Below are 15,592 nucleotides of genomic sequence, written 5' to 3'. Positions count from 1 at the left end.
TATTTTGTTCTCTTATTCTGTGAACTCTTTTCCGCTTAATAGGGTTGCTGAGGTCAATGATCTCAGTGTGCTCTTCAATGCCCCGTTAAGCTTTTCATCTCATACTGAACACAATGCTATGCGTGGCCTGCGCTCTCTAGGTTCTGTTTGCCGCCTCTCATGAGAATTCAAATCTCCCATATATTTCGTAACGTTGTATAAGGCTATATATTATTACGAGGCATTGTGTATGAGCATACAGTTAAAGGACCGCTGTGCTACGCGAAGAGGAAGAAGACGGGACATGCAGCGTGAGATGCTGTCAGCTATTCTGTGGTAGCATCAGCCTGTAAATATTGTTATATACAATTCCGTCTCTACCGTGTACGTGTGAATCCCCGTGAAATATCTTCCCCAACTTCAATACGCATCGGTCGTGTGGAATCGAACTTCAAAATCTCATAGTGATAGACTAGAAAGAGTTTAGAAAAAGTTCGTAGCAATTTACCGCCATCGTTTTTGAGCCAACATTGGTCAATCTTGTAGCGCTTGCACTTTATCCTCCCTACCATCCCTTACGCTCGTCCTAATCTATTCTTTTTCTGTCCCCGTTTGTTTAGCGCAAAGTTTCACGATGGATCCCTTACCTGCCGACGTATTTCGTGCAGAACCCCTGTTTTTAACGCGATAGCGCCCGTGTCGCACAAAATCCGGCGTCGGCAACCGGCGTGCGATGTCGGCGGAGAAAATCATCACCAACCACGCAGGCCCTCTGAATATATTTAGGTAGGCCATACCATTCTATCATTAATGTTGCTCATACCTTGTCTTGCATTCTTGGCAAAGCTATTCCTCGGAATTTTGAGAATGGCAATCAACAAACAAATGTCATGAAACAAAACACCCACAGTGCATGCCTTTTATGTTAAATCTTCTCAGACTGAAATATTAAAAGTACGAAACAAAAACGGGAACCTGAAAATTATGCATTTTTTTTTTGGCCCGGCTGTGCAATATATCTCCGGGATCGCCCCACGCAAGAGGCCGCGTTTCTGCCAGAAAGCTCGCCTTCGTGCATAGCGTTCGCCACCAGTGTTTCCCGGTAACCGTTACGGTTGCTTGAGCTGCGGTTGTCGGGAGAGAGAGAGAGAGAGCAAGCGAAAGAGGAAAGGCAAAGAGGTTTACCAGAAGTCAGTTTCCGGTTTGCTGCCCTACACTGGGTGGGCGGGCGAAAGGGGTTGGAGAAAGTGCAAGCGTGATAAGCAGTAATGGATCTTTGAATGCTATCGCGTTCCACTCTTAAAAGCGAAGCTTAAGCGTCCTCCAATTTTTCTATAAGCCTATTCACGGAAACCTGAACTGCGCTGAGCTACTTAATTATGTCGTGCTTCGGATTCCGCACAAGGTCACAAGGATGCACCGACCATTCTTTGTTGCTGCTTGGCACAGCAAACATTCTAGTGTGTATAGAATTGAAAATATGTACAATACCTATTTTGCTGATCTTGATATTTTTCATCAGTCGATTTCGTCATTCTGTTCCCAGCTTCGTATTATCGTGTGCTAGCTTTTCTCGGTATAGGTTCTCTCTTTCGTCGTATGTGATTTAGTACATTTTTCAACTTGCCTGGCAATATGTCTAATGTTTCAGCTGCTTTTATTTTTTTTCAAGTGTTCTTGGTGCAATGAATTGTCATTTATTTTACATGAACCGTTTCCCTTATCTTTATTCACTTTCCCTTAGGTTTGCATCTTTAGTTGTACAATTTTTCTGATTGTACTTGCTCACTAATCTTCTGTTCATTTTATATTTACCTTACCTTTGTCGATAGATAAGAGCCTGTTTTAGCAACTTTCCGTGTCCTTTGTTGTCTGCCAATATTATGACCAAATGGCTTTTGTGCAGATGCATTTTTTCCTGTTTTGTTTATCTCGCATTACCGTGCCTCTGTGTCTCTTTTTGAAGCTGTACATTATCTTTTCGTTAGATTACCTGTGCGCCATTATTAAACCTCATGGTTGTTCCTGGGCACATAATCTAAAGGCTTGATTATTTAATAATGCGATATATAATTATTATTATTAATCCAAGGGAATGTTTGCCATCGCCGTCGTGACGTTCCATATATATTTAGGTATATGTATACTATATGCCATGCCATGCTATATGACATGCGGTATATATTGCCGCACCCATTCTATCACTAAAATTGCTCATACCAGGTCTTACATTCTTGACAAAATTATTCCTCAGAAGTTTGAGAACGACAGCCTACAAATAAATGCCATGAAACAAAACACCGAAAGCCTTTTATCTTACATCTTAACACAGACTTAAATATTTAAAGCGCGAAACAATAACATGTAGGGCTCAAACCTGAAAATGATGTAATTTTATTGGTGCAGCTGTGCACTACGTTCGGGATCGGCCCCGGAAAGAGGTTTGAAACACGCCCGATACGGAAAGATACGATCAGAAGGAAAGGCAAAGAGGTTTACCAGAAGTCAGTTTCCGGTTTGCTGCCCTACACTGGGTGGGTGGGCGAAAGGGGTTGGAGAAAGTGCAAGCGTGATAAGCAGTAATGGATCTTTGAATGCTATCGCGTTCCACTCTTAAAAGCGAAGCTTAAGCGTCCTCCAATTTTTCTATAAGCCTATTCACGGAAACCTGAACTGCGCTGAGCTACTTAATTATGTCGTGCTGGTAATAGAGGTGGTGGTAAAGTCGCTAAGAGAGACGTTGGCTTTTAATTAATAGACAAATGAAATTGTCCGATTGTAGGATTCAAACAGAGGACCCCTGGCACAGCAGCTCGTTTTTACTTAGCTTACGTTTACTTCATTTCATACTGCCACTACAGCTACGAGTCTTACACTTCATGCAATATTGTAAGATGCAGCTTATGGCTAAACTGTCATTTATTTTTTGTTGACTCTCACTTATTGTTCATGTTTTTCTAGGTCTTTCTGTTATGAATTCACTTTGCCTTTTGTTGATTGTAAACTGTTCCTTTTCATACTTGCCATTTTCTATTTCAAGTTTTCTTCCTTCATTTGTATTTTGTAAAAATAAACATTTGATTAAACAATTGATTCATTGATTATTAGAATTATAAACCATGATTCCGACAAAATTTTGCGATCATTGAAGATGCGCTTCTTGACAAAAACGAAAGGCGAGGGCACAAGCTTGATAAATTCGCTTTTGACTTAAATTTTGTGCAGTATATTGTTCGTATATATATTCCTGTTCTGTTCGAAAGCACATGTGTTGGCGCATTCTGGCACAGGCCCTTTTGCTGTTCCTAGACATGACCGACCGACTGATCGAACAAGCGCGACCAGAGCAAACAAACCTTTCCCTTGGTGGACCGGTTTGTGACACGACCCACCTTATTACAAAGTAACACAATGTAGCGCAAATAGTCCCACAAATAAAGGAATATGTCTACCTAAATCCTGTGCAAAGTGCCCATATTCCTTATCACCTAAGACGTTCATCAGTGACACACCACCACGGCTGCAACAGCCTGCTCGTATGCTCTCGTGTTTCCTGCGCGACGACAAGGTATGGAACTGCATGCAGGATTAACACAGAGATGCCGAGCTGAGTCAAGTCCGTAATGGTACCACACTTTGTACCTTTCTTGTTGTAAGCCTTTATCATTTGCAAAGAAAAAAGAAAGAGATGGTCATTTACCACGAACCCTCGCAAATAAAGAAGAATGGCAAAATATAAGGACCGGCTACAATATTGCAACAAGCGTAATCACTGTCGACGTCTGTCCGTGGTTCACTAAAGCAAAATTAACGATTTGCACAAGGCACCCTAGATAACAGCCTATTCGCGCTGTGGAGTATCCGCTTATATGAGAGCTGCGTCAATAAGACAATAAATGTCGCACTACGTTTTAATTTCGTTGTCTCTTAAGCTGAAATAAACGTGAAACGTCATATCAAGACCTGAGAAGAATGGAGTTAATCATTTATGCGGAAGCATTTCGCGCTTCGTCCCTTAGGAGACAACACGGTGCGACTCTTGTTTCATACATTATTCAATACCCCTTCATTATCTTGCGGGGCACCAGGGTGCAATTCCACCGACAGGGAAATGTTTTCGATACTTTTTCTTGGATCAAAACTGATTGACGTACTTTATATATTTCCTCAAAACATGGTTATTGTTATTTCCTCGCTACTGCAGTTTCCGGTTACCTGAGCTCTAAGAAAGATATAAGCTACAACCGAAAACTTCCATTCGGGACCACAAAAGGTTCATGTATCGTCGCATCACAAAGGCGAGTAAAAAAAAAAAAACTGCAATAGGAAAAGAGAGAAAACGACATTTACTAGAGGGCACAAGGGTTTCGCTTCGCTACGCTTCGATCTCATGGTAGGCGAAACACAAGACCATAGTAGTCCGATGAAAAACAGCGCTCTGAGGGTCACCGTACATGTACGCGTGCGGCAGCAGCTGAGGGACCGGAAAGCAGCTTACGATGTCGCGGCGACTCGAATGTCACTGCACCGCACCGAGATGATGATTAACGACATAGTGCATGAAATAAGAGCTCTTCTGTAGCGTTTCTTTCGTACTGTAGTTAACGTACAATGCATTGTACTACAGGCTTCTGTGTACTTATATTTTAGATTTAACAGAATAATGTGTTCTAAGCTAAATCTTGTCGAGAACCGTGCAGCGTCGTGAAAGCCTGACGTTGTCTCTCGCCCGCCATAGTGCTGTGCTTCGACGTTGCTCAAACTGCGCGCTGCCGAACCAAGCGTTCCGCGGTGTGCCTAGCAGCCTTTCAATGCCCCAGCTTAACACAACGCACCGTCTGCTTACCTAACTCGTCAACACGCAGCTAACTATAACGAGGAAGAGACGCGTGTAATTCCACAGAGGAGCACAATATAAGCCTTTTCTGAATGGCCGACGGAAGGTGAGGCTTTTGGAATATCTCCAATGAACGCACTCAGATGATAAACCCTAACTAGAAACGTGACTGCGCAGACTGATAACTAAATACTCAACTTAGTAAAGGAGCTTAGTGCAGTAGTGGTAAACAAGTATTGTTTAGGTTACTAACAAAGTGAGAATTGCTCCAAAATACGGGGTGGTAGGTTGCGCCACCAAGCTCTTGCTATTATCTTGCCTAATGTCCTACCTATATTTTCGAGAAAACACACAGATACAAAGAATTCTCAGTATCAAAGTTTTTGACCATTACTGGGAACTCTGTTTTTGTACGCCTCCGTTGTTTGTGGCCTCCCTACTTTTCTGCCACCACACCTCCAATCGCCTCTTACTAATCTCTATTGCGGACATGTTTACTTTCCCCCTGCTATCCCTGAACCCAAGGGCTTCAAGGAGGCCAGAGGAGCCTAAACTGGCAGCTGGGTAGATATCTTAACATTCCTATAAAACATGTTTCATCGTTTCCCAAGATTTACCGCAGCAAGCACATGCGTCTTCGTCCTTGGTGTACCTCGCGTTAAAGCTACACGTTCTTGACTACAGCCAGCGCCTCTGACTGCGGCTCGGCAAGTTTCGACCTTGGAAGAAGAGTAGGCTTCACTCGTCGAGTAGCGTCGGAAGTCGTTGCCTCTTTTCGCCCCTCAACGCTTCTGATACAATATAAATTCCTGTTGTATATATGTGTTTACTTGTGTTTACGCAACTGCATCACGTAAACATCTACAATATGGGTGACACACATACTTCCGTGGCCTCTTACGAATTCTCGAGAACGCGTGCAACTGCTGTACCCTTTTTTAAACAACAGTTATTGATATTTATGCATTAAAAACACCAAGGGTATAGAAGATTAAACCTGTTAACTGGGACCCTAGGCCATATACAAGACGTTCTGTACTCCACAGCAGCGACTTAATGTAAGTAGACTATTTAAGTAACACACGACATGTTACTCAACGTAGTACCTGAATTTAATTGAAGAATAACAACAACACCTACTACAGCAAAAAAGAAAAAAAGAAAACAGAACACACTTCATCAACACATAAAACATCCACAAAAATGTAACACTTGTGACATAAGTAAAACGCAATGAACAAGTTTTATGTTCAACCTGAACGAAGTAATTATTCTTTGTAAGACCTTTTAAATGCAGTCAAAGTGACTACGTCAATCTGATTTATTAAATTATTATTGCAGTTATATTGCAAGCACAGTTATGTGTGCTTTCGCAAGCACCACAGATTTATATTGTCAAGAACATGGAATGCTTTACTAATATTAAGTAAAATATAAATAAAAGGCACACAAACTTTCCTGTTGCCGACTGCCGTCGCACACTGCACGCTATTTACTTCTCACACGCTGCGCTGATATTTTACGAGAGCTTACTAAGCAACTAAGTTCCTTCCATTCTGTGAGTTAACACAGACATGTATGCAAAGCGTCTACAATTTAGGACTCGGGTACTTATCCAAATACGTTTACACCAATACGATGTTTAGCTCGTTATCCCTAAGCGCAGTAGAGGTATAAATATTTACTGAAACAAGGGAAGCTGATTATCTCACTGTCGGTTTTGATTGTCAATACTTGATTTGCTGCACTTAATGTACACAGCATCCCAAACTGGTGAGTTAATGCATTGTTGTGCTAATAAAGTTGCACAGCCGTGGCATCAGTGTGCCATAGTGCTCTTGAACTGAGCAGGTTGTTACTTTTTCACGCAGCAATGGCACATGCAGGAAAACAGACAGCAAGCTCACTTTTACTGAAGGGACTGTAAGGTACATGGAGCCAAACTTGAGCGCCACGGTTCCTTTCTGAAAGACACAAAGAAAGAAAACACGCATAAGATCGCTTTTACGCAAGGTACGAACACGATAACTACTCCGCGAGCCATTTCCATCGTCATCACGACGGCGGGAAAGATGTGCCGACAAATAAATGTGTTCGCGTGATCTAACTTACTCAGGATAACATCCACTGCAGCGCCATCCCAATTTCAAATTATCTACACTGTTTCACAATAACAGTGCACTGAAATGTCAGCTGGCCTCATTTATACACGTGGGCGACCATGCGCACGCACGCGTCCATGCACCATGCGTCTCTTAGCAAGAGAGCGTCGTCTGCTCATTCTCGAGATCGGTCTCGTGCGCCTGAGCATGCTTCCTAGCTTCTCTTCAGTGCTAGGTTATTGTGAAACGGAGTACAAGGGGCACTCTTGTGAATTGGGTCATCATTCGTGAGACAGAAAGAATATTCTCACGCATGACAAAGGTTAGCAGGTCACGTCGCTGAGCTATCTTTTGCAGCAGGACAGTTAGCACTGAGCCAATCACCATTATAGCCGTTAATGTAACAGTCCGGGCTAGTTGGTAATTCATTTCTCAAACTTCTGAACGCAACAGAACACACAGGACATAAAGACATTAAAAACAACAGAGCTTGTACATGGCCACGCCATCGTGTCCTGTGTGTTTCGTAGAACTAAGAAGTCGACCAGAATTGTCAGAGTAGTTTTTTTTTTGTTAACGCGTATTTCAAACGAGAGATCAACAATTTGCGATGCCTCGTTTACTAGCTTCACCATGTCCCAATGCTGAATGGTTTTATTATTATTATTATTATTGAAATGAGCACACTGTAGTCTTCCTTCTGCTTTTCCCGCAAATGTGCAGTGACAGTGCCGAGCACATGGTTCCCAGAGCTACAGCAAAGCACAGTCTGGAGCAGGATCGTCTTGCCGCAGGATATCTACGAATAACGCGAAAAGAACGAACTATCCCCGACAGTGTAGGGGGCTACAGCCCGCCTATAAAACTCATGAAGAGGAAACGCCGCCCATGTGCACACATGAGAACAGAGACATTATATATTTCCGAATTCTTATTACTGCAGCTTTCATCTAGCTCTTACCATGCTGGATATATTGCAAAAAAAAAAAAAAAAAAAAAAAAAAAAACACGAAAGATGAAAACACACGCACGCACGCGAGACGGCATGCCGTAAACCCAACCAAGATTTGATCACCGCAGGCAAGGAAGTCCCTCGGCACACCTTATAAGCTTCGGGGAAGCCAATTTATTCCTTCGGGACCTGTCCCGATGGAGAAGGGATCAATGTCGCGTACGCGACAAGTCACTACATTTACTACTGCGTGGCTCTCTTTGACGCTGCTGCCCACAAAAAACAGCATAAAATCAATAAATGTTACGTAAGGCCTGATAGACAGAATAAAAAAAATAAAATGGTCAGAAAGTTCGTAAAAACGGGAGAGAACAGGTAAAGGAGCAGTCTGGAAAATAACGTCGCCTAGGAATTAAGAATACAGCACCAAAAAATGTGAACGTAATTCTCACTTTATTTTTTTTAATACGAGATTCATACTAAGAAGCGTCCGTCAGAAGGCGAGCCAACATAAAAACAGAGCCGAGTGGATCTTATTTGAGCTTTCTGGAGGGTTGTTATTAATGAAAACGGATGGTCACCTAAAGTAAAACAAGTACCAGAACACTACCATGACTCTGGCCTTGTGTTGATCAAGAAACAGCGAGGTAAGCTATAGTAACGACAAATAATTGATGAAGAGCTCAAGTAAGTCTCGCCCCAGTAACAAAATAAAATAAAATAAAACAACATAAATAAGCAGAAGCGTAATTGAAGTATTCAAGGGATAAGATAAAAAAAGAAGAAAAAAAAATGGTGTCCAGTGCCGCCACAGCTTACCTCCCGTGACACCGTTGAGCACAGCAACATACAACTCGAAAGTTCAGTTCGTTGTGTGTATCGTTGCGATAATGAAAAAAAAAAAATAACGTGGAAATAAGAGAAATACTGAAAGTACGAGATGGACAAAAAGTGCCTAAACTACTCGGCAGGCATCTATCTCTCCATTTATTTTAAAATATAGCGAGCACAATTTAGTATAACCAAGGTTTAATATAGTGAACGGTCACACACTATAGGCTGACCTTGTCACTTTTCAGTCCTGCTTCGAAAACCTTCAGCCTGTTGGCCTGTGCGTGCAAGGCCCTGCGCTGATTGAAACTTCCTCTCACTTGCGCAAAATGAACCTGCAAGTCATGTTTAGTTCTACCAGGGGTCGGAGTAAGCGGCGTCTCGCTGCAATAAAATCATACCAATGGCTTCGAACTTACTTGTACGCTCTGCTGGACTGAGAGGAAGGCGTCATAAAGGTGACTGTCTCGAACCTAACTAAAACGATAAAAGCGAGTTAAATGGAATTTATCCAAAGAGTTATATTTTTTTGCGCCCCGCCATCAATGTCACCAATGCGTATACAAGTCCCCGAAGGGCAACTGCGCCTCATTTTGCACTGAAAGCGACTCATTACGTGGAAACGCGTGGACGGCCGATATTTTTGTCTCCAAAAAAAGAAAGAAAAATACATAAAGAACGATTGTATGTCCGTAATATGTGCTCAGGATCACGTTGCTGCACGTTTAGTGCTTGCAAGTGCTTAAAGCGTCCCAAAGTAAATGACGACGAAAGTAGCGAGGAAAGCGAACGGCGCACCAATGCGCTCGCATCGAGATAATTATTTCGTTGGATTGACCTGACAGCAGTAGAAAGAGGTTCCAAAAAAAAGCTTATTCTTAACTGAGCGTTGTCAATAATTTAATCACCTTCAGACTAAATTGACGAAGCAAACGAATCTTCTTTTACCATATATAATTTTAGGCCATTTTTTCAGTTTGCAAAATGATGCATCACGAAAGCAACCCTTAATGCGGAACCCCTGTCAAGCAATAGTAAAACGATGCTGGCGTTCTGCAATGAGCCAGAAGTGAATTCACTAGAGTGTCTACACGTAAGAAATATTTCCAGCTTGCCAGCGCCTGTTCCGTAGCGATGGCGAGTCATGGCAAGGCGAATGAGAAACACGAACTTAAATTCGGTGAGCGGTGTCAGTGCGGCCCCGATCGGCTAACGCTTGTTACAACGTGTGATTACGGTGCTCACTTTTTCACAGCTGCAGGGCGAGACGGGTGAAAGAGGCACGCATTAAGTACGGGACGTCGTTACCGTCTTTGCGCAACGCTGCAGGTTACATCCAAGAGAGGCGAGGGAAGGTGGCGAGGCGCTCTGCCGACTCACAGGCAGATCACGGTCAGTGGTGCAGCGATCGAAACGGGCGTCGCGTACATTACACCAGCGACGAGAGCGCGATCGTTGAGGAGAAGCCAGAGGAACGCCGCTGGTGTAACACCGTGTGCCACAGCGGGGACAACAGGCTGCCGCCGGAAGGGGGGCTGTGTAGCTGAGCGAGTCAGGAGGATGGAGAAGCCCGGACAAGGCGCCCCGGCTGTTATTGCGGGCAGGGAGGCGTTCGTGGCCGAAATATATATATATCGACGCCATCTGCACCATCCCTTCTCTCTTCACCTTTTTTTTTTTTGTAGAGTGTTCTGTACAACTACGTTTTTTTTTTTTTTTGCCTCCGACGTCACGTGTGTATTGAGGACACTCTCTGAGGGACACTTTGTTTGTCGCTCTTTACCGCGTGACTTACTAAGTAATACCAAGTGCAAAAGTTTCCGTAATTTTCATGTCCGAAGCAGAGGCACGCTGACCGAAGGTTCACAACTTGCCGCGACACGTATGACGCAAAATGGGGGATTTTTCTTTATTTCTTATTTTTTTTGCGACAATAATCCCATCAACCATCTGCCAAATTATGACAGTAGGTATTACACAATTTATAAGATGATAAGATGGCAGTCTGCAAATATTTTTACAGCTCTTCCCCCCCCCCCCCCTCCCCCTCGCATGTCAGTTGACTTAATTTTACGACGTGAGGTGCACGTCGCCTAATGAAAATATGTCTCAGGTTACAGCCATGCATTGCAATTTCGAAGCAGCGTTTGCATTCATAGATTTCGTGGAGTATATTAACAGGCCGTGCACCATTATACCGCAATCCCACAGCAAATTAACACCTTCGAAGGCTCTTATAATGAAGGATGCCAATGCATTAGAATTTATATATTTAAGGGCGCACAGGCCTATTAAGCGTGCAAATTTCACAGGCGCCTAAAGGCCAATACTTCGCACTATTAAGTCTGTAAACTTTAGTAGTTTACGTCTTCATACTCACGGTAATCCTCGGGAGAGAGCTGATTTGTATATTGTCACTCCAAAAATTGGGACACAGGGACGCCCGCATAGTTTAACAATCCGACGTACGCAATAAAATGGCACGCAGTCGAGCTAGGTTTCTTCTATCAACTCTGGAGACAGCTAGATAGCAATGTCTGTAGTCTGCGGTGTAAGCGGCAGAAATCTGAACCGCACAACTTTCTTCCCGGCCACGGGCAAACAGAACGCCAGCGCATCTGCTTCTAAGTGGACAGACACAGGCACCGCAGGGAGCTCAGGCTACGTGTCGCAACCAAACAGAAACGTGACACGCGACAGAAGGCAACCTCCACGAAAGGAGCTGCTTTCGCGACGGCGCCATGGGACACCCGGCGCTATTCAGGCGTTAGGGCTGTCGTTCCTCACGTTGTCTCGCGCAATAGTCACAACCAGAAGCGCGTTGAGAAGAACGGAAGGGACAGTCAAAAGAAGAAGCAGCAAACACCGTTCCAGCTAGCGGTAAATAGGAGCAGCGCACGAGCCTCCTTACGGCGTTATTTTCGAGCGTAATTAGCGTAGTTCATTAGCAACGGTGTCGAGAGGGAGCGCGCGGCCAGCTCGGATTCAACGGGCGGTAAACGCGGCGAGTAAACAGAAGCCGGTGTGACAACAAGCAACAAACGCAGAGAGGAGCAATAAACCACGCCCGGAGCAACAGCGGAGGACAAGAATAGTGGCACCTTCGGGAGGAATGGAAAGGGCGCACGCGAAGTCACTGTTATAGAGCGCGCCCCAAGCCGTAAGGGTGGCGGGTGGTTGTTAAGAGGCGCACTTCGACAAGAACAAAGTGTCAGATCCCATCGTTTCTTAACTGACTGGCACAGCCGCAGACAACGCTGTTGCTTGCGTGCTTTAAATGTGTAATTTTGTGCCTAAATAGCCACCCACCTGAAAGGCAACAGCGGTATCAATTCAGTCATCAATGCGGTTCGAAAACAGGGGCAGGTTATGAAGGCAAAGGACGGGGGAGGGGGGGGGGGGGAACACTATTTTAGCTCCTGTTTGCAGTGAGCTAGGGGCAAGAAGGGAGGTCGGTGGATGTTTGCCCACAACGTGTCAGCTACCAAAGCCATCGAGCGCAGGGTGCTCTCGTAGTGTGTCTCGGTGCTTTAGGGACAACATAAACAAATGTGTACTGTATGGGTGCTGTCATACGCAGCATGGAAGTGCGCTTGGGTTAAGGTGATATTCTGCAAACCGCGTACTTTTTATGTATTTCAGTTTTATTTTACGCTTTGCTGTGACAGGCCACATGCATGTTCCTTTTATGTTGTCACTCTCCGCTGCCTGTAATTTTGTTATTTTGTTTTGTTTACCGGGTGATGCCAGTCAAGCTGTGAATTGCAGCTTTTTTCCCATCACACCCAACCACGTCTATGTGTACTTTTATGTACCTTCCATGTGGTTAAATAAATTCAAACACAAACACATTTGAAAGGGCTACGAAATAGTGCCACCCTACAAACCACAAACAACCGGCGAAAACGACAACTCGGGTCTCTTGTCTCAACAAGTACTAGAACATTACCATGACACTGGCCTTGTATTGATCAAGAAACAGAGAGGTAAATAATTGTAATGACAAAGAATTGATGAAGAGCTCAAGTAGGTATCGCTCAGCAACGAAATAAAGCAAAACAATACAAAAAACCTAGAATAAAAAAATAAAGCAGCACAAACGAAATATTCACGGACTAAGTTAAAAAAGATTAGGGGCAGTTTCACACTAGGGGTGCGAAGACTAGGCAAACAGCGAAGCTGGCGACCCCACCTACCTTTATCTCGGTTCGGCCAAGATTTTGCGAGGTTATGCTTCGAGACTCGGCCTCGTTTAGCGCAAGGATCACCCCGGAATTATCGACAGCCCAAGGAGCAACGAACACTCGGTCATTAAAGTATCTGGAACGCTCCTGGACGCTCAAACGCTTTTGCTACGTTTCGCGGGCTCGGAACTCTGGATCTTCTGCGAATCACCGACGTTTTGCCGACGCTTCGGCGGCGCGACACTCGGGATCGGACCGAAGTCGTCTGACTCGCTCTCGAGTAGCGGCGCGGCGGCTTTCGCGCCGCGCTTCCTCTGCTTCGGGAGCGACGGGCACATCGCCGCCCCATCTTCGCGGCGATGTGCCCGGCGCGGAGACGGCGGGGCTTTGGTGTCGCCGCGGCGGCGACGCGGAGCTAGATATCCCGTGGGTCGGCGCAGTGACGTCACGGCTTAGCTCCGTGTGTGCGCAGCCGCGGCAACCACTCCGCACGGCGCGGTGACGCCATGGCTCAGCAAAGCTAAGGAGAAGCGATGCGGCGCGCGCGATGACATCACGGCTCACACCGCTGTGGCAAGGCTCAGCGCGGTCGGCGCAGCTGGGGCGAAGCGTTGCTAGGCGATGCATGGTGACGTCATCACCTGGAGGAGGTTTTACGGCGTACACTCGACGGACCATCCTCGAGCTTAAACAGCTTCGCATATAGTTCACAGGGGTATGTGCCATTGCACTTGGACCCTTTCTGCACTACCTCCAGGATCGGCCCACAGTTTTTTTTTCGCGCAACGCGGCCTAACCAAGAGCTTAAACAGCTCCGCCGTTAAAAGAAAAAAATCGTCGGCTCTTCCAGTCCGTGACGATGGTTAACCAGCGAAGCTGAAACGTGCGGCCTCGGTGTTTATCACTGGGTTAATCCCGAGGGTTCATTAAATTATTTCTCAATTATGAGGTTACACACACGTTCGGCTGCGACGGAGAGAACGACGTCGCTGACGGTATGCCCGCAGTCCGCCGTTGTCGCTTGCGTTCGATGTCTCGAGTTTGCTCGGCGGCGTGGTTAGCAGCATTCGCCCTCCATTTCCTCTTGCGATTCATCGAAATCAAATTGCTTCAAAATTAAATCTAGTCCGTTAATCGTAAGACAATGAATGGTTCATACCTCCTTAAGCAATGGATCACACCCCTGTAAACGCGGCCTCCCCATTACGACGACGACATAAGAGAAGTGGAATTCTACGCTGGAATGACGAGCGGCAACGCAGCCAGCTGTGGAAGAAGACGACGACGCTCGAGTCAATGCTGATGATAGTTTTCTGCACAGACGCGATTTCGCCTAGCCATATAAGATTTCGCCTAGCCATATCAAGCTTCGCTTTAAAAACAAGGGCGTCCAGATAGACCACAGCTTACCTCCCGTAACACCGTTGAGCACAGCAACATACAACCCGAAAGTTAAGTTCGTTGTGCGTTTCATTGCGATAACAGAAAAAAGAACTTGGAAATGACAGAAATACTGAAAAGCATGAGGTAAACAAAAAGTGCCTACACTACTAGGCAGGCATCTCTCTTTATCCATATTTAAAACATCATCATCATCATCATCATCATCATCATCATCATCATCATCATCATCTTATTTATATGTCCACTGCGGGATGAATGCCTCTCCCAGTGATCTCCAATTACGCATGTCTTGTTGTAGCTGACTCGAACTTGCGCCTGCTTTTTAAATATAGCGAATAGCGAACACTATTTAGTATAGTGAACTGTTTATCTAGTGAACAGTAGCACACAACGTCGACCTTGTCGCTTTTCTGTCCGTACTTTGAAAAACCTCAGCATTTTCTGTGCGTGCGACGCCCGGAGCTAATTGAACCTTCTTTGCACTTGCGCAAAAATACACCTGTCAGCCATGTTTAGTTCTACCTGGCCATAAGAGTTTACAAACGTAATGCTCATAAGCGATTTAAGAACGCACTTGTTTCTGCCATTACGGAATAGGCATAACTCCTCTGGCTGTAATTTCCAGGGGTCGGAGTAAGCGGCGTGTCGCAGCAATAAAGAAACACCATCGTGCCGAACGCAAGCACGTACTTGTTAATCAATGAATCGCGTAGAGGTATGCAATGCTAACATTAAAGCAGTGCCAGAGGCCGAGTACCGGGGCGCTATAACGTAGAATGATTCCAAACTGTTTTGATTCCAATTTATGCAATCAGCCTCCGCGATTGTTCAAAACATTCTCGGGCCACTCCCAACTTCGCCTGTCTGTCATGCGGCGTCACGAAAACCGCGATAGCTCCGCATCTGATATAACGTGTGCACACTGATTATACATGATTAAACCACACAAAAGAAAAATAATCATTCTTGAGTCGACGCCTTTTCACCATTAGCCCTCTGCTATTGGTCCAATGTTTTCTGGCTACGCCCACTTCGCCTGTCTGTCACGCGACCTCACAAAACCGCGAAAACTCACGACGTCAAAGTGACGTGTACGCGAAAAAAATGCATTAATATGCCAAACAAAACTGAAAATTTTTCTGAATAGCCACAGACTGCCCCGTTCCGAAAGGAATAGAAGATGGCTGCCCGCCGATCGCCCAGGCCCTCGCTACTGCACCTGCCGGTGAGCATGTATTTATTTGCGCACTGATAAACCTTTTTGCGTGGCAGTAAAACGTTATCGAACCCTTTCGGCATACAT

The 15,592-nt window shown here is 45.0% G+C and overlaps 1 protein-coding gene across 3 annotated transcripts in view; it reads right to left on the bottom strand.

Moving 5' to 3' along the window:
* Positions 1-15,592, bottom strand: part of LOC119442994 (high affinity cAMP-specific and IBMX-insensitive 3',5'-cyclic phosphodiesterase 8B) — a 376,115-nt gene that overhangs the window by 44,046 nt on the left and 316,477 nt on the right. For all 3 annotated transcript variants that reach the window (XM_037708101.2, XM_037708102.2, XM_037708103.2), the window contains exon 2: positions 6,724-6,780. In XM_037708101.2, coding sequence (XP_037564029.1) covers positions 6,724-6,780 — 57 coding nt within the window. The remainder of the gene's footprint in view (positions 1-6,723; positions 6,781-15,592) is intronic.

This window comes from Dermacentor silvarum, chromosome 2, assembly GCF_013339745.2.
Source record: "Dermacentor silvarum isolate Dsil-2018 chromosome 2, BIME_Dsil_1.4, whole genome shotgun sequence".
Taxonomy (NCBI): domain Eukaryota; kingdom Metazoa; phylum Arthropoda; class Arachnida; order Ixodida; family Ixodidae; genus Dermacentor; species Dermacentor silvarum.
Note: the sequence above shows the minus strand (reverse complement) of the source record. Positions and strands in the feature narration are given on the sequence as shown.